The 18,285-nt window shown below is 38.9% G+C and overlaps 2 protein-coding genes across 2 annotated transcripts in view; one reads left to right on the top strand and one right to left on the bottom strand.

Moving 5' to 3' along the window:
• The window catches only part of LOC145709755 (uncharacterized), a 51,259-nt gene extending 34,385 nt beyond the window's left edge, over nucleotides 1-16,874 (top strand). The window contains exon 3 of the mRNA XM_081787457.1: nucleotides 16,864-16,874. The gene's annotated coding sequence lies outside the window, so the exon portion shown is untranslated. The remainder of the gene's footprint in view (nucleotides 1-16,863) is intronic.
• On the bottom strand, nucleotides 4,825-6,776 carry LOC145709405 (uncharacterized). Its single transcript, XM_081787087.1, has 5 exons — nucleotides 6,539-6,776; nucleotides 6,078-6,500; nucleotides 5,860-6,026; nucleotides 5,263-5,818; nucleotides 4,825-5,219 (listed from the first exon to the last, which is right to left on the bottom strand). Exons 1-5 carry the CDS (start codon nucleotides 6,774-6,776, stop codon nucleotides 4,825-4,827), a joined length of 1,779 nt encoding a protein of 592 aa, XP_081643213.1.
• Nucleotides 16,875-18,285: the final 1,411 nt, after the last annotated feature.

The following is an 18,285-nucleotide window of genomic DNA, read 5'->3' as shown; positions in this document are numbered from 1 at the left end:
AAAGAAAATTTCTGAAAATGTACTGAAAAAGGCGGTGTCCGTTAATTATTGCCCATTTAGCGAATTGGCGTCGTTTCTGGCGCCGGGCTGCATAGCTGACAAAGTAGGCGCCAGTTGGAGCTTTTTCTTTTTGTTATTTGGAGCTCCATTTGCTCGGAATGTGGAATTCGCTTTTTCGCGATTTCGAAAAAGCCACCAAGAATGCTTCTCGCCCATTTCTCAATTTCGAAAAAACTCCAAATTGGTCGAAATTCCGACGATTGAAGCGCCCGACACGTACCCTGCCCAGATTTTGTGACAACGCCTCAGACTCATTTGTTGCGCTCTGATCAGCAGCATTTGCCAGAAATTCTAGCGCAACTTCCAAGATTATACCATCAAAATGTTCTGAAAGAACACTCCTACAAAATAAGTATATCTTAGGCTAAATAGCTGGGGTCCGCAACTCCTTTGACGCGGCTTTTGATTTTTGTGTTTCAGAACCAGACTCAGTTTGCCGAGCCTTAAATATTTCATTTTGATTTTTGAGTTTATTTTTTGCTGTCATCACAGTATTTATAATCATCATAGTATCATATACTATAGTACTCACATTATCGAGGAAATTAACGTATATAGAAGTGAATCATTTTTTAACATAGAAATTTCAACATTTTTTCGATTTCCAAGGTTGCATAAATTCTCGATTCACTAGATTCCTATTCAAAAGAAAGCAATCGGTTACTTCATTTTTCATTCAAAAATTCAATCTTTTCACCAAATTTTCAGACCAGTTATAATAAGAAGAGATCAGCTGACGAGCGCGTCAATTGTTTTTTCACTTCCTTTTGAAGATTCTAAACTTGATGAAAATCTGAGGAATTTTTATCCGAAAAAATATATAATTCCTCATCATAAAATTTTCTTTTGAAGTTGTCATTTTTTAATCGAAAATGAAAAACGCGAAATTACGGCGTAAAAGTGCTGCCAGATATCAACATCATAGTAGTTGCGAAATGCGCCAAACCAAATCATTCATTTTGGGTAAATTCGAAAACTGCAATCACCTATCTTCCCATCGCTGGAACACCGAACATGTTAATGAAACCAAAAAATAAATATTCAAAAAAATGAGGCTTTCTAAAAAAAATAACGAAAAATTAAATATTTATCCCTCAAAAATTTTTTTTTCTAAAAATTAAATATTAAACTTTGAAAAAAGTCAAAATGTGATCGTAAGAAAATCACGTGTTTTGAGCGAAGTGGCTGCAAAATGCACATAAGGGCACGTATTGATAGCCGGCTTATCCGTTCGCCAGATAATGCTCATCCGCCTTACTTGATTTCCTCCTTCTCAAAATGGACGAAAACGAATAAAAAATATAAAGAAAAGAGAATAACCGGTCGGAGATCATCCGCACCGCTGCTTTTTTGTTGAACTTTATTTGCTCAACCAAAAACAGTTTCAAAAACGGGAAGTGAGCATCTGAAGGCTCGACAATCTGACTAGAAAACCTGAGTCAGGGTCTGAAACAGGGGTGTATATTTTAGTTATACCTTATTTCAGACCTCTAAATTCCCGTTCTCGACCAACCAGGATGGCTAAATGGGAGTTGAAATCAAAATATCCACCCCTTTTTCAGACCCTGACTCAGGTTTTCTTCGCGACTAAAGAGACGAAAAAGTCCTCAATCTTCATCATTTTTGTGAAAATAGTAGTAAGGGCTTCTTTGAAGGATATTATCAACTCTTAAAGTTCCTTGAAGTTTCAGTTTCATTCTAGTTACGAAATTCGTGTGCGCTCAACGTGGCAATTAAATTTTATCGTATCGTATTTTTATCGTTACTGCAAAAAGAAAGTGAACACGAGATTAGAAGCGCCCGAGACAAGTGCCTGTTTTGATCTTGCAGACATTTCTCTTAGTTGCATTAGACTTCTTGCCATTCTTCATCACTCTCTTCCGTGGGATCTATTTTTTCATGAGCGAAGGTCCGCTGATTACCAATTCGGAATTGGCAATTCCCTTGACTTGTATGCGCTCATGCTTGTCAATCTTTGTGGACGACTGACTCAGGGTTCTAAAAGACTAAAGAAGGTCTGAGTCAGGAATAGGCTCGGAAACCTGTGTAGAAAACCTCAGTCAGGTTCTGAAGAGGTGAACTGAAAAGCCGCGTCGCGGCTTCGTTTTGAATAAAGCCGCTGCGCGGCTTTTCATTTTAGCTCTTTTGAACCTTACTCAGATTTTCTACACAGGTTGCCGAGCCCAGAGTCAGGGTCTCGAAAGAGTTGAAATGAAAAGCCGCGTAGCGGCTTTTTAAAAACGAAGCCGCAAAGCGGCTTCGCCAGTATTTCAAGAGATATCGTATAGGTAATTTTGCTACGCGGCTTTATATTTCAACTCTTTCGGGACCCTGACTCAGGCCTTCTTTGCTATTTTAGAACCCTGACTCAGGTTCTCTTCACAGATTCCCGAGCGCCTTGGGTACCAAAGTGTCATTCTAAAGGCAGCGATGTTCAGTAATTTGATGACTGTATCAAGATGTTCACGCGTCCGGGTTTAAGGTGTTTCTTGAGAGCTGGCTTCGTCGAATTTGATGTTCTTGTTGTGCTTTGCGTTACCAATTAGCGGTTTTTTTCGCTGCAGCCGGACGGGCTAATTAAATCACTCACTGGTCGACCCTACTTCGCGCCGTAAACCCAATTTAATAAATATGTTTCGTGTTTTAGAAACAAGAGAGAGCCACCTCACCCCGGGTCAGCCCCTGTTGCCACTCAAACCAAACAACGCAAGAAGCCAATTTCGCCGCTGCTAATCAAAATCAACTGCCAATTACGCATACATCTACATTACTTACTACTCATTACGTACTCAGACTAACCCCTGCTCTTATCATTGCCAGCTACATTTGAAATAAATAGAATTGCTTTCGCATATAAGTTATATGATATCACCTAGTTTTGATTCCTGAATCACGGATTTGAAAAAGAACACAAATCTAGACAATAGACACAGCATTTTGTCAGCAATAGCATTCTATTTTTTTCTTTTAAAACAGAACGTAAAAACTTTTTTTGTTTTTTCTCGATCAACGACATAGTTATAAAACAATTCCTTGGTATTCTCACTCTGATCTTCGGATTCAATCGCTGTCGCTTCCGAGGGATGCGATAATCCTTGGCGTTCGCAGGAATTAGAATTTTCTAGTTTTCTGACAATAAGTCTATCACTATGTATCCATTCGTCACTTAGTCTGATTTTTTCAACATAGTAAGCATTGCAATCGTATTGAAGTTTTTATCGTTCACAATTCGTAAATCCATTTTCAGAATATATTCATCATTAATATAATCCATAACAACTTTAAATGAGCAGTTTTCAAATTTTATCAGTTGTCCAGCGTAAATCTTTTTGCTGTTATCCGATGGTTTCTTCGATTGTTACGTTAAATTTTAATTACTATAATTTATAGTCTATAAACCACCATGCCTATCGCAGTTTCCAAATGATACAGCTATATTGATGGCGTCAATTCCACAGTTTATTGCCTTCAAAAACTGTTGAACATCATTTTCTGTGTGGTAGTTTTTGTAATCCCGTGTCAACAAAATGCGCTCGCCTAAAAACGCTCTTTCATATGCATTTTTTACAAACGAACTTGGAATCCCAAGCATGTTCGATTTTTCCAAATGACGCAAGTCGAGGTCAGTCAATTCCATTTTCTTGACGATCTGATTTGCCTTTTTAGTTTTCAGAGACAGAGTTTCAAATTTTTTAAGATTTAATTGTAATAATTAATTATACCGAGTATTGTTGACTTTAACCCGAAAAGCACCATCACTAAGACATTCGAGCCTCTGATTAACTAAAAACTGATTTTTATTTCCAAAAGTCTCCTTATTATGTAGTCTATAGTGAGACTTTTTATTTTCTCGGGGCAAACGCTTGAAATACTCGGGATAAGATTTTCAAGATAATATCTTTGAATAATTCAAAAAGATTTGTAACTCAAGCAACTGATCAGATTGAGTCATGTCTTCCCAAGTCGCAAATTTTTTCTCCAGCTCATCATTTTTCTGTTTTAGCTCATTGTTCTCTCGTTGCAGATCAAATGTTACTGTTCGTAGATAAGTGTTGTCCTTTTCTAGCGTGTCAATACGGTCAATAATTGATTCAAGCTGATAATCAGGATGGTTTGAATTGTTCTCATTTTTTGACTGATAATAGGAACTACCGAGAGAACTCTCGGAATAATTCGGTGGAGTTTTCTCGCTCATTTATGCATCGGGTTTGAGATTTTCTTATTTTACTGATGTCTAGTGCAAATATTAATTTTTTCAGTATCTATGGCGAAATAATTTTGCTGTGGGAAATTGGCTAAAAAATGCTTGAGCCGTTTCCTCAACGAAATAGAGATGAGTTTCTTCGAAAGCGTTTTTTTTTACTTTTAATCTGGTAAAGTTGAAAAGCGAGAAGAAGGTGTTAGTTCCGAAATTCTAGCCTTTGTGGAGCTGCGTTTGATATTGAGCGTGGAAGAGAATCGGGCGATTAGTGTCAGCTGTCTGGATTAGCCGCAAAAAGAAACCAGCGCCGGAAACCACTCGAGCGAGCACTACATGACGCGATAAATGCCAAAAACTCCAAAGATAAATTTACACTGGACGCTTCTTTAATTACTCTCAACAAGCCCGAAATCGACACCTGCAAAAAAAGGTCAAAAACAAGCCTGTAACAAGCCTGTTTGCTCTGGGGATCTTCCCCGCTCTAGTAATAATCTATTAAAAAATAAAAAAAAATAAAAAATGAAAATAATTTTCACAATTTTTATTTTCACGATCACGTGTTTTTAATAAAGGAATGATTGTTTTCTTTTCAGTGATCGAGTTCTAGTCAGAGTAACTGAAAAAGCTTGAGGCAGAAGATACCATTTTTCTGTTTCCATGTTGAATTCTTCGTTCACCAAAGGTAGGAACTCTTTGTTTGGTCCAAAAAAGACGAAGTCGTTGTAGCTGTTAAAGCAATCTAACATCATTTCGTAACCTGCGTAGTATTCTCTGGAAACTGGAATTCTGATTTGAGAGCCAGAATGGGCGATGAGAGTGTTTTGGAGAATGAAGTCGAAGTTTTCGATTCGGTCCAGCACCATTTGGTGGAAAAGTGGTGTTTTCCCGTCGCCGGGTTCCAGATAGGCGCCGGTGACTGTTAGGGGACGGGAGAAGACGAATTTGCCATGGAGGAGGACTGAATTTTAATTTTTATTTTCTTTTTAGTTTTGAATTTTTACCTTGCTCGAAATCAAAATTGGCATTTATCGAGTACTCGCTTGAGTAGTAGTTGCTTGATATTTCTCTGATAATTTGCCATCCACTTTCATTCAAATAAGTCCTGAATTTCAATCTTCTGAGAAGCATTTCAATTTCGTTGTTTTGAAATTTTTGTTCTTCGAATTTCGGATTGAAATTGAAGCCAGCCAAACTCCGCGGATAAATCAGCATTGTCAGTTTTGTGAAGATTTTTTCCAGAGTAAAAAATCTTTTCATATAGTGATCAATAGTTCCCAAATCATTTTTGAGTGCCCATCTCAAAAGCACCGAAACAGAAATGGGTACACAAAGATCGCTTTCTTTTTGGTTTAAAACATTCTTTGTCACGTTTTTGAAGTCGAAATTGATCTCTTTCGTCAGTTTCTGTTTTATACTGGCCATTGCAGTTGATTTCGTCAAATTTGGATCGTCCAAGTAAAAATCAGAAGACGGGCTTTTTAGAGAAATGATCTTCGACAAGTTTTGGATTTTTGAGATTGATGGATCGTAGTTTGTGAGCCAGCCAGCATTGCAAGTCTGAGAAAGGTTATTTTCTTTTATAAATAGTAAAGATTTACCTCAAGTTCTTTTTTGATGATTTCTCTTTCTTTTTCTTCGATTGGTTTGAATAAAAGAGTCCAGGCTGTCTTCCACTCGCAAAGAATCAAAATATGAGGAGAAGATCTATAACCTCCGTAGTCTCCGCCTATCTGCGGGCCATAAGAAAAGGCAGGAGACCCCGCATCTACGAAAAAAAAGAGATAAAACACAATTTCTCAACAAGCTCAAAACTTACATAAACAGCTCCAATTTCTAAATCTGCTTCCTCTCCTCGCGTATCCCATCTCCCGATAACTCTCTCGTCCAGTCTCTTCCTGAACAATGCTGAAATCGATCCATTTTGCTTCTCTATTTTTCAAAAGAACATTTTCCGGCTTCTTATCGTAATGAACGATTCCAATATTCCCCAAATACTCTCCTCCCTCTTCGACGCCAATCGCAATTTTCTTCCTTTCTTCCAAATTAAGTTCTCCATTCTTCAATTTGCATCTCAAATCCGAGTCGCATTTCTCCATAATCGTGATCCAGCCAAGACAGTCTTCTTTTTCCATATCGCTTCTCAAAAAGAGTTCGATGTTGCAAAAATTTTTGATCACGTTTTCGTGAAAAGGAATTACTCGGGCGTCGTCTTTTTTCTCGTTTTGGGCGATTTCGTACTCTTAAAAATCATAAAAAGAAATAAAAAATAAAAATTACCTTCCGAAAGATGAATTTTAAACTCCAATTCTTCATTCCCCACAAACAACGCGGGATCAAAAGCCTGAACGCGAACGGCCACTTCCAATTCGCCGAATTTTTCTTTCAAAACAATCGCTTCTCCTCCAACTGTAATCAATTCAAAAGATTCATCGAGAACCCATTCTCCGGTTTCTTCATTTAATTCCGAACGTTGAATTTTTCGTCCTTCGAAATCTGGATTTTTGTCGAGAATCATTTTTTGAAAAGAAGTTACTCTCCATTCTACCTTAACTTTGTCTCCCCAAAAGTCAGTTCCAGATAGCTTTCCTTTTCCATCTTCGAAAATGCTCTCGTCCCATGCAGCACAACGATTATCTTGAAACTGCATTCTGCCCATGCACAAAATCAACCTGTCCAAATCATCTCTGCTCGTTTTTCTCTTCAATTTTTTTTGAAAATCTTCCAGCCATTTCTCAACAACTTCTCTCGTCAGTTCTTCTGGATGAGTTGAAACTTGCATTCTGTATACAAAGCAATAAACAAAATTCCGAAAGAGTGATTTCAAAATATTTCTCAATCGCGGAAAATCATAAACTGGCGAGAGACCACACTCTTGACTCTGAGTTTACGACTTATTTTTATTATCACAATTCAAAGTAGGGAAAAATCGACAATAATGCGCAATTAAATCAATTTGAAGACATTTGGCTTTCAATTTTTTAAATTTTCTATAATCAAAGCCGCAACGCGGCTTCTCCAGAGATTCGTAAATAGATTAAGGTGTTTTTCAGGACCCTGACTCAGGTTTTTACTCAGGTCGCTGAGCGTCTAAGCTAGAATTCCAGCATTAAACTTCGAGTACTTCGAGTGAGCGTGAGCGTGTCAACTCGGCGTATTCCGAGGGTGTGCGAGTAGAGAACAAATTCGCGCATTCCAATGGCGTCGCCCGCGAATTGAGAAAATTCTGAGCTGATTGAGCTGCTCTGTCAAGTTTAGAGAAACATAAGCACGCGGTCGACCGCGCGCCGTGGCTAATGCCATCAAACCAGTGGTGAGCGGCGAGAACGGATCATTTCAAACTTGCGGCTTCCAAGATTTTTCAGACTTCACAAAACTCGCGCAACCTTATCTTCTTCTTCTTCTGATATGCGCTCGACAAACTGTGTAGAAAATCTGAGTCAGGGTCTGAAAAAGCTAAAATGAAAAGCCGCGCATCGGCTTTTTCAAAAACGAAGCCGCGAAGCGGCTTCGCTAGAATTTTATTATAGATTCCAGTGGTAGTATTCGCGGCTTCGTTTTTAAGAAAGCCGCTGCGCGGCTTTTCATTTCAGCTTTTTGAGACCCTGACTCAGGTTTTGTACACAGTTTTTTTTGAGCCCAAGAGCTCAAGCTTTTAGCTTCTTTTAAAAAAAATGTTGGATGATTATGTAATCAACTCGGGGGCTTAGTAAAACGTAAATCTTCTTTTTTATCAAAAAAGTGGCAAGTGTCGTTTTAATCTATTTTGGCGCTGGCTGAAAGCGCGCGTAATTATCTCCGATGGTAACATAAGTATGATCTTCTTGATTCTAGAGTGGGGTTGAATCTAATCGCCTGTTTACGCTCGTCAGCCGATGTAAGCCCTTTCATCCCCTCCCGGATGCAAACATAAATCCACTTTCTCATCTCTCCACCGCGTCTTTTTTTCCTTAACCTGTTTAACCCGCCCGCGAACGACGATCCTATTTTAGATTTTCCGTTCTCTCAAATTATTCTTATTTTTGTCAAACAAAAAACAAACAGACGGCAAATGCGACTTTTCACTTGAAAACTTTTATTTTTACAAAATAAAACGCTCCGAGCTAAACTCGAAAACCTGCGTAGAAAACCTGAGTCAGGAAATTTTGAATGATCTGAAAAGATCGTTTAGACCCTGACTCAGGTTTTCAATACAGTTTGCCAAGGTGACACCCTTATTTTACTTCATTCTTTTGATGAAATTAAATAAGGGTGTCACTATGTTAATTAAAGGACAAAAATCTGAAGTAAAGACAAAGCTTGAAAACCTGAGTCAGGGTCTGAAAAATCTGAATGAAAAAGATCTCTCAGACCCTGACTCAGGTTTTCCACACAGGTTGCCAAGCTTAGGCTCCAATATGACTTTTCTTCGACGTTTTTAACAATTAGCAGAGTGATACCCTTATTTATTAAGCCCAAGAAGAAACCTTTGAACCTTTCAAAAAGTCTGCTTTAAATAGAATTAACGATGACCAGGCCGAAAAAATGGAACGAAGAAGTGTCCAGATGTTGGGTCTTCTGTTCGATGTGGAAACAGGGACTTTGTTCCGACCGAGCTGCGCGGCAAGTGTTTCGTCTCATCCCTCCCCTCTCAGCCATATGCGGCCCGTTCTCACTTTCAAAGCACTTTCCCTTCCACTGCTCCCCTTAATCGCTGCCTACAAACAATGCCACTTGCAATCAACTTTCCTTTTTTTCTTTCAAAATTTAAAAAAAGTCTGAGAAAAAAAAAAACGAAAAGGAGTTGATAAGTGTTATCAATCTTCGAGCATTCTTGCGCGTTTTCTTAATTGAGGCTGGAGTTTGTCGGTTTTCTTCTCGCGCAAATTCTAGATAGCGCATTGCGGCATCTGACCTGGCAAAGCAAGAATGCCTTATCGCCGCGGTATCCTGCTGCGTTTGTTATCGCTTCTTCGCGCCCTTTTTTTGGGACAAGCAAGAAACGATTCTTTGTTACTGAACTTGCTCAGGCCTTTTTTTGAAGCTAGCGAAGGGACACCCTTATTTCTCTTCATTGAAAGTTAGAAATAAAAATAAGGGTGTCGCACCCTTATTTTTTTCTTTTATATTTCAGAAGAAACAAAATTATTTGAACTTTCTTTTGATGAAATGAAATAAGGGTGTCACTATGTTAAATTAAGGAGGAAAAGGCAGTATAAAAAGACGAAGCTTGATATTTACCTCATCATCTGAAATTGAATTGATTTCTCCGGAAGAAGCGATCTTTCGCCCGAATGAGTAAATGATGATGAGTGGACTTTGCCGAATAAAGTGAGCATGCGTCGGATTGTTTGGGGCTTTCGGAAGTCCCTTAACAAGCGGTTATCTTTAGGCGGCGATAAAACGGCCGTGCTGTGAACAATCCGCCCCTAACGCGCCAATTTTCGAAAAATTGCCCATTACGTTTTTTTCTTCTTCTTTTCGGCGTTTTAGTTTCTGAGCTGCGAAATTACGGAGACGTGTGCCGCGGCTCAAGTTTCAGCGAAAAATTTCACACGCCATTTTTTTTTCAAATTTGAGCTCGCGTATTTACGCTAATTATGATTGCGCCCCTCCGATTCAAAAGCAAATTTAGAAATAAAAATAATTAAGGGCACCCCCTTAATTACACTTATTTTCATTTGGCTTATTTTTTCAATCATTCTGTATTTGGATAACTTCATTAAGGGTGTCAACATCGAAAATGGGTTTTAAAGATACTTTTTTAAATCGATGTTGACACCCTTAAAAGTGACCAATTTGGCTCGGCAACATGTGTAGAAAGGCTGAGTCAGGGCCTGAAAGAGCTAAACTGAAAAGCCGCGTAGCGGCTTTTTAAAAATCGAAGCCGCAAAGCGGCTTCGCAATATAACTTTCTTAAATCTCTAATTGAAAACTAGCGAAGCCGCTTTGCGGCTTCGATTTTCAAAAAGCCGCTACGCGGCTTTTCATTTTAAACCTTCAGATTCTGACTCAGGCTTTCTACACGGAAAAGAAAATAGTGTTTTTTATCAAAATGCAATAACAGGCTGCATAATTGATGTTTCGGTAATTTAGTAAAGAGCGATTTCAAAAAAGAAGCTAGTCGGTGTTGAATGCGTTTGACGGGCGAGGCGAGTCACGAGTCAGCGAATTAGGCGACAATAATTTTATTTTCTCCAGCTGAGAAGACAACCCCTCAATAATTCAGAGCCAGATTAACAAAAGATTAATTTTTCAACAAATTGTATCGACGGCGCTGGATACTCGCCAACAAGGCCTATTTTGAATTTGCAATTTATAATTGCAAAAATCAACACCTCCTTTTCCAAAAAATGTTCTTTTTTGACCTTGAAAAAAAAATCAATAAAAATGAATTTATTGAAACGGGTGCGTAAAATTGAAGTTCTAGTGTTCTAGCGTTTTTGCTTTCGGAAAGTCGAGAAGCTGTGAAAGCGGCTATTTCGGGGATTACGAGCGGAAATGCGCCGCTCTTGAAAGAGCATTTAGCGAAAAAACGGAAAAACGAAACTTGCTTTTTGAAACTTGCTTTTTGCGAATTTCGAATTTTGGTGAAAACAGCCGCGGCGTTTTGATGTTTAAAATCTTCTAAAAAGCGGGATCAAGCCAGGATCAGACAAAAAACGATCCAAGGCGAAAGTTGTATTTTGGTAATAAGCTGCTTCCGCTACGAATTATTAGCGATAATTCGAAAATATACAAAGGAAGAAATTATTAAGATTAATATAAAAATATAGTACCTGAGTAAAAAACCTGAGTTTGGGACCTAAATATAAAGCCGAGTGGCGGCTTTTTATTGTAACTCAGGATCCTTGACTTTCAGGATCCTGACTCAGGTTTTCTGCACAGGTTGCCGAGCTCAGATGAAAACAGTACATTACATTCTTTATTGTTTTAAAATGAGAATGTTTCCGTTTTTGAAGAAAAATGTTTTATTTTTTGTGAGAGCGGGAGCCGCGATTGGATATTTTCCAAAAGAGACAATATAATTTTAACAATCAGATTTCGGAAGTGCTTTGCTTATTCGCCTTTTCAAAACGGCGGATACTGAGTTCGGAAGTTGGGCACATTCGGCTCCCCTCCGGCGTAAAGTGCTTCCCTATTGCGCCTTGTTTGCTCAAAAACATTCGCCCAAAATTGGGTCTAAGCCTCTTTTTTTTCGTGGAAATTTTACTTCCGTCAATTTTTTTCTCCTACAATATGATTTGTTTTAATCCTCATCCCGTTTATTTTTTGGATTTCTCAAAAGCCGAAACACAGGGCTCGGGAATCTTTGAAGAAAACCTGAGTCAGGATGTAAAAAAAACCCTGACTCAGGTTTTTTACACAGATTGCCAAGCTCAATGCCGGTTTTTTAAATTTTTTTTTTCGAAAAAATCTCGGCTTGGAAATAAAATTAAGAATTCTTAGGCCGCGGCGATTATGGAACTTATGCGGGTCGGAATGAAAACACGTGAGAGCGCGATGAGATTGGGTTTGGGTTGATACATTATGCAAATTTGGAACAGGCGGCGCGTGTCCGATTTTCTCGTTACAGTTACAAGACTTTACTAGTAAGTGCTCGAGTCGTGGAGGTTCCTCCAACTTACGTCCTAATCGAGCCTAATTGCAAAATTGATAGCTTGGGCAGCATTGATTAGCTCCACTCCCTGTCGCTAAACGCTCAATCGCGACAAGATGGATCATCCAACTCACATTCTAGAGCCGATTTTCGTATTTTCTCGTCCAATATTTGAAGAGCAAGTCCGTTGGTCTCAGAAAAAAATCATGATTTAAGGGTGTCAACATCGATTTTTCGGAGTAATTGTTCGACTCATAAGAGATACCCTTACTCAATCGATGTTGACACCCTTAAGGTGACCAATAAAAAGGAGAATGATGTTGTCTTGCCAGTTATTATGTCAGTAAAGAGGGTTGAGTATCCGGCTAATGATGCAAATTATGATTTTTACGAATTGTCAAAAAACCGAAAACAATAAAAAAGACGCTCACTGGAGCGAGTCTAATTACAGTCTTGAAAGTCGCAAATTCGCTGTAACTTTCAAAGAAACGAGCGGAATGAGATTGATCCGGAGCAGCGGAAAGCGGCGCGGCTCTAGAATCTCCAGAATTGGCGAACGTGAGATTGGGTCAGAGCGACATTTTCAACCTTTCTTTTTTCTGGAAAGAAGGACATTTTTGCGCATCTTTAATTTTCGACGATTCTTCTTCTTTATTTTGGCGTCTGTCAGACAGGAAGCTGCGCCATGTAAATAAGTTTAAAGCTGATCAACATGGACGGGGCATTTTCAAAACGCAGCGGGAGAAAAAGACCAAAAAGAAATCGACTGTTTGTTTTCTTCCAATTGACAATTTTAAGCGAGTCGTTTTGGAAATATTCGAATATTCGATGAAAAAGTTCAGAAAAAGCGAAAATGCATTTTAACCAAATTTTCGGCGATTTCCGTTGTTTGTAGCGCGCGTCAGCGGTGAAATCTATCGTTTCCGCGAGACAGGTCACAAAGCAGAAGGCCGCGCTAGAATCCGATTTAGATTGTGACAGCACTTAGGCAAGAGCGACTCACTCCTCCTTGCTCCATTCATTATTCAGCGCCAAGGTGAACCCTTCTTCTAGTTTCTTTTCGATTATTTAAAACGAACGTGGCGTTTTAGATCAGATTCTTTGTTATTCACGGATTACAGTGGTTTCTCCAAGAACGGGTGCTTGGAACCTACGTGCGAAAACCTGAGTCAAAATTTATTTAAGCCCTTTCGGAAAACCCTGACTCAGGTTTTTCGGGGCGCCCTGGGAAAGTCGCCAAACGTCGCCGAATGTCGCCGAGTTTCGCCGAATGTCCTTGAATGTTGCCGAATGTCGTTGGATGTCACAGAATGTCGCCGAATGTCGCCGAATGTCGCCAAATGTCGCCGAATATCGTTGCATGTTGCTGAATGTCGTTGGATGTCGCCGAATGTCGTTGGATGTCGCCGAATGTCGATGAATGTTGCCGAATGTCGTTGGATGTTGCCGAATGTCGTTGGATGTCGCCGAATGTCGTTGGATGTCGCCGAATGTCGATGAATGTTGCCGAATGTCGCTGAATGTCGCCGAATGTCGTTGGATGTCGCCGAATGTCGCTGAATGTCGCCGAATGTCGTTGAATGTCGCCTATGTCGCTAAATCTTGTTGAATGTCGCCGAATGTCACCACTTTTTCTTAAAAATACAGGCATTTTGAAAGAAAATTCTGTTTTTAAAAATGAGTGGCGACATTCAGCGACATTCAGCGACATTCGGCGACATTCCCAGTGTCGCCCGGTTTTTCTGCGCAGATTTCTGAGCCGACACAAGAAACGAGCAAAAAATTCTTCTGCTAGAAAACCAGATGAGCAAAGAGTCAAACTAAAAAGACAATGGTAAAAAGGAGGCTACAGTAGATACAGAGGCGTCAGATGGGCGTATTTGCTTTCTTGAGAATAATCGTCGTTTTCTTTTGAATTTTGGAATCGAGGCGCTTCCGTTTCCAAATTATTCTCAGCGCGAACAAAGCCAGACACTCACAAATGCGAATTCGAAATCATCCCAAATCAAACAAAACATAAATTTTAAATTCCGAAAACGAAAAAAAAACGAAAAAACGAGAAATCATCGTTAGCGATGATTAATTACTGTTGACGGGGAATAAATAAACGCGCGTCAGTTTTATTTTTTGTTTGAAAAAAATTAAGAAACCTGAATTTTTCTTGTTTAAAATTAAGGGTGTCAACAGTGAATTTTCCCAATTTATTAAGGGGTAAATTCAAGGCTCTAGAATCAATCTAGACTCTAGAGTCTAGATTCTAGAATCATTCTAGAATAAAAATGGATGAAAATTAAGGAGGACTCGTTCGAAAGAATCCGATCGTTCGGGATACGGTATCCCGGATACCCTTAATTTCTCATTTCTGAATCAATTATTTCTCCTCTTCGCTCCTAATTAATGCTCTTCCGACTCCGCCCTCTGATTCTAGAGACACATTCCTGATTGAATTTGAATCTCAGGTAATCGACCAAATCTAAAACAGAAGAACTCCACGACTGTAAATAAAAAATTCGGATGAAGAGTTGGGTTTAGGATTAACCGGTTTGTTTCCTCTCTTTTTAAATAATGGGATGCTCCATTATCTCTTCAAGTGCCCAAGCGGAAGGCGGAAATGCATCCCGAGGACGCCCCTTCTTGCCGAACGAGATCGGCTCTATCTTCGAGGAAACCCTTATTTACATTTTCTCAAATTTTAATCAAAAAAGAGCGCTTTAGGATTTTCAGCGCTTTTTGCAGCCCAGTTTGTTCGATTATTTATTTTGTCATTATTTATCATTATATTTTTACGTAGACCAAATTACGACGATTTAGTATCGGATAGGTATCTTTTACGATTTTAAATTGAAACGGTAAAATTCAAATGCGAGTTTGCTTAGACTCATTTATGGTGTTTGTCTCTTTTTCTAGAGAAAATTTGTCAAAATCGATACTCTTCTTCAGGCCAAAGCCGGATTAAGGGGGTATCCTGTGCTCGGCAATTTGTATAAAAAACCTGAGTCAGGGTCTATTTAACCTATTAAGGACCCTGACTCAGGTTTTTTATACAAGTTGCTGAGCCTAGGCTACCCCTTAATCTAGCTCAGGCCTGAAAAGAGTATCGACTTTGTCAAATTTTCCTGAGTCCTAAAGAGGTGAAATGGACCCTGACTCAGGTTTAATACACAGGTTTCTGAGCCCATCTGCCTGTACAAAGCGCAAATTCTAGAGCCAATAGCGGTAAAACAAAATGGTGATTTAAGAATTCAGCAATTCGAGTATTTTGGCAGTATTATTGCTGGGAATTCTCAAATTTGAAAAGTGGGTGCTTGAGTCGCCTTCGAAAGTTGTGAATAAAATGCTAATCTGTATTCTTGGCACTTGAATTGAGCAAATTCAGCTGCTCCTTCTTTTGAAAATAATTATGTTTTCTTAAAATCGCGATAATCGCGCTGTTTAGCGCATTTGGCGACCCCGGGGTCGATCGTTTTTCAAGCGCGATCAAGGGCAAGCAAGGTTAAACCTCGAAGAAATTTTAATAAATCGCCACTCGCGTGCTTTGCCACCCCTTAAGCCGAAATCACAAAACTAGTTCCTTTCTTAACCCACTAAGCTACGAGAAAATTCGCAGCTCGAATTATTATCAAAAAGCTTATTCTGATTAAACAAGAAAAAATGCGATTGATAGTGTTTAAGGGGATAGACATCCTTAAATTTACTTTTTCAGAATTTTCCCCTCAATTTAATACAGTGACACCCTTATTTTTCGACTCAAAATAAAGATTTTACCAGAAAAAATAAGGGTGTCTCAAGAATATATCCTTTATTATATGATCATTTAATATATGATATATTCTTAAGACACCCTTAATTTTTCTGGTCAAATCTTTATTTTGAATAAAAATAAGGGTGTCACTGTATTAAATTGAGGGAAAATCCTGAAAAATAAAGCTAAGGATGTCTATCCCCTTATATTATATATCTCGTGGCAAATCATCATTTGTACAAGAATTAACATAGTGACACCCTTATTTTATATCATTGAAAATTGGCTTTTGAGAGGTTCTTTTAGTTCTTCAAAAATAGCGAAGACCTTGATTCTTTTAAAAAAATCAATGAGGGTCTATATTTCAGCTGCTCGAGCTGGAGAGGGTTGAAATTGTAGCTTATGAATAAAAGATGCAAAATGTTGACAGAAACTCGATAACTGTTCGGATTTGGACAAAACCCATTTTTACTCTTTTCAACTCATCAAAGTCGCCCATTTCACGCTCAAGCTGATCCTCCAAAATCAAAAGCAATCTCTAATCAATTCGACAAGGCAAAATGAGGCCGCAACCTGTGCCACTTCCAGCCGAGCCAACGAGCACCTTCAACTTGAAAGCTTCGAATTTTAACAAGCCAAAAGATGACTCTGAATTTCAACTAATTTTCGGTCAAAAAAATAAGGGTGTCACAATGTTAACTTAGGAGGAAAAATTTCTTCAAAGAATTCGAAATATTATTCGAAATAAAAAGCGTCATTTAGAGCGGCAATGTTTCTTTTTGGTGTTTGTTGACCTCCGTGGAGGTCTCGCCTGGGTTCAACTTGAGTTGTAATCCCCCTTTTGACCCCAACGTGGGCTTTTTTAACAAGCTGTCAACTTTAGTACCAAACACGGGCCGCGACAGTTTCTCATGCAGAAGTGCTCCTCTTTTGAGATAATTTCTCGGCAACCTGTGTCGAAGCCTGAGTCAGGGCCCGAAAAGATCGCGACTTTGTGTCACTTATCTTTCAGGGCCCTGACTCAGGTTTTTACACAGGTTTTCCTTGACGGACCTGTTTGGAAACCTGAGTCGACTTTCAATTATCGATTTTCAGGGTCCTGACTCAGGTTTCCAAATAGGTCCGTCAAGGAAAACCTATGTAGAAACCTGAGTCAGGGCCCTGAAAGATAAATGATACAAAGCCGCGATCTTTTCGGGCCCTGACTCAGGTTTCGACACTGGTCGCCGAGAAATTATGTCAAAAGAGGTAAACTTGATTGACAAAGACATAAGGGTCTCGAAGATGTTTTAAAAGCGGCAATTAGAGAATTTTTGAAATAGTCGATTTTGTAATTTGCAGCGCAGCGCTCTCAAAGTCGCTCTCCGGAAGTTGTTGCATTTGGTGGGAGGAATGCGGCTCCGCAATTGTCACTTTTTCTTTCTTTTGTTTCTTGCTGGCAGCGTGGCGAGAAATGCGACTTCGAGTATCCTCTAAAAAATCTGAGGCACGTTAATTGGGACTGATTCCGCTTATCGCCGAAAATATGAAATTCCAGAAACCGCCAAATCCCACCTTCCACTCCCGCCAGCGCATTTTCTGGCGACGCTGATATTTCTAAACCAATTTAAAACCGAAGTTAAGAGAAAAATGAACTTATGAGCTTTTAGCCCAAATTTTTGGTCAAAAATGAACCCTAACCCGAACATAGGAGTTCGATAATTTAAGGGTATACCTTGCTTTTTCAGGAACTTTAAAATTTTTCATATTACTTATAAAGAAAGGTATTCTTATGTGCGGGTTAGGGCTTTGTTTTGGCCAAAAATTTGGGGAAAATAGGTTAGCCCAAATTTTTGGTCAAAACTAAACCCTCACCCTAGCATCATAATTTCATAATTTAAGGGTACACTTTGCTTTAAAATTTTTCATATTCCTCACGAAGGATGGTATACCCTTAAATTATGGAATTCTTATGTTCGGGTTAGGGTTTAGTTTAGACCAAAAATTTGGGCAAAAATGCTCAAATTATATATTTAGGAATTTTTTTGAACTGATCTGTTAAAAATTCTTCGGAAAGTCTAAAATGCTCACTTTGCAATTTCCAAAACGGGGTATTTGGCTTAGTTTATGGTTGACCCCAGCAGAGCGAAATAAATTTGATCAAAAAGATAATTTTATTTTCGAAAAAGAGACGATCAAAGCTCCATTTCGGATAATCAAGTTAACCCGGCTCGCCTTCTGCTACCGCCAAATGCTCACTCGACTGTTAATTTATAGAAATTTAAGGTGATACACCGCATTAATTCGATTTTCATTCTATCCGAAGAAAATGTCTTTTATTTCTCCACAAAAATTATTAAGTAAAAATTTCTGAAGCTAATCACGTGATGAATAAAATAATAAAAGAAGTGATTCATGCTCAAGCTAAAAATTCCCGCGTTTGATTTAGTCGTGCTCATCGACTAATTCTATTACGAGGCAGCGAATTATGATGGATGGGAGTGAGAAAACGGGCGCAAATGAATATTTCAAAAAAGCAACAAGAAAATATTTTACGATGGAAAAAAGTTAATTAGAGGCAACCTTGGCCCTTTCGGAATACGGCGAATGAAGATAAATCGACGCGTTTTACGAATTCATCATAAATTCGACCACCCAGCTCGATCGATCAATTCCTTCACGTGACCTTGCTCAATTTTCATTTTTATCGCGATACTATTTTCGGCA

Source organism: Oikopleura dioica, chromosome XSR (genome assembly GCF_907165135.1).
Source record: "Oikopleura dioica chromosome XSR, OKI2018_I68_1.0, whole genome shotgun sequence".
Lineage (NCBI taxonomy): Eukaryota > Metazoa > Chordata > Appendicularia > Copelata > Oikopleuridae > Oikopleura > Oikopleura dioica.
The sequence above is the reverse complement of the archived record's forward strand: the minus strand, read 5'-3'. Positions and strand labels throughout refer to the sequence as shown.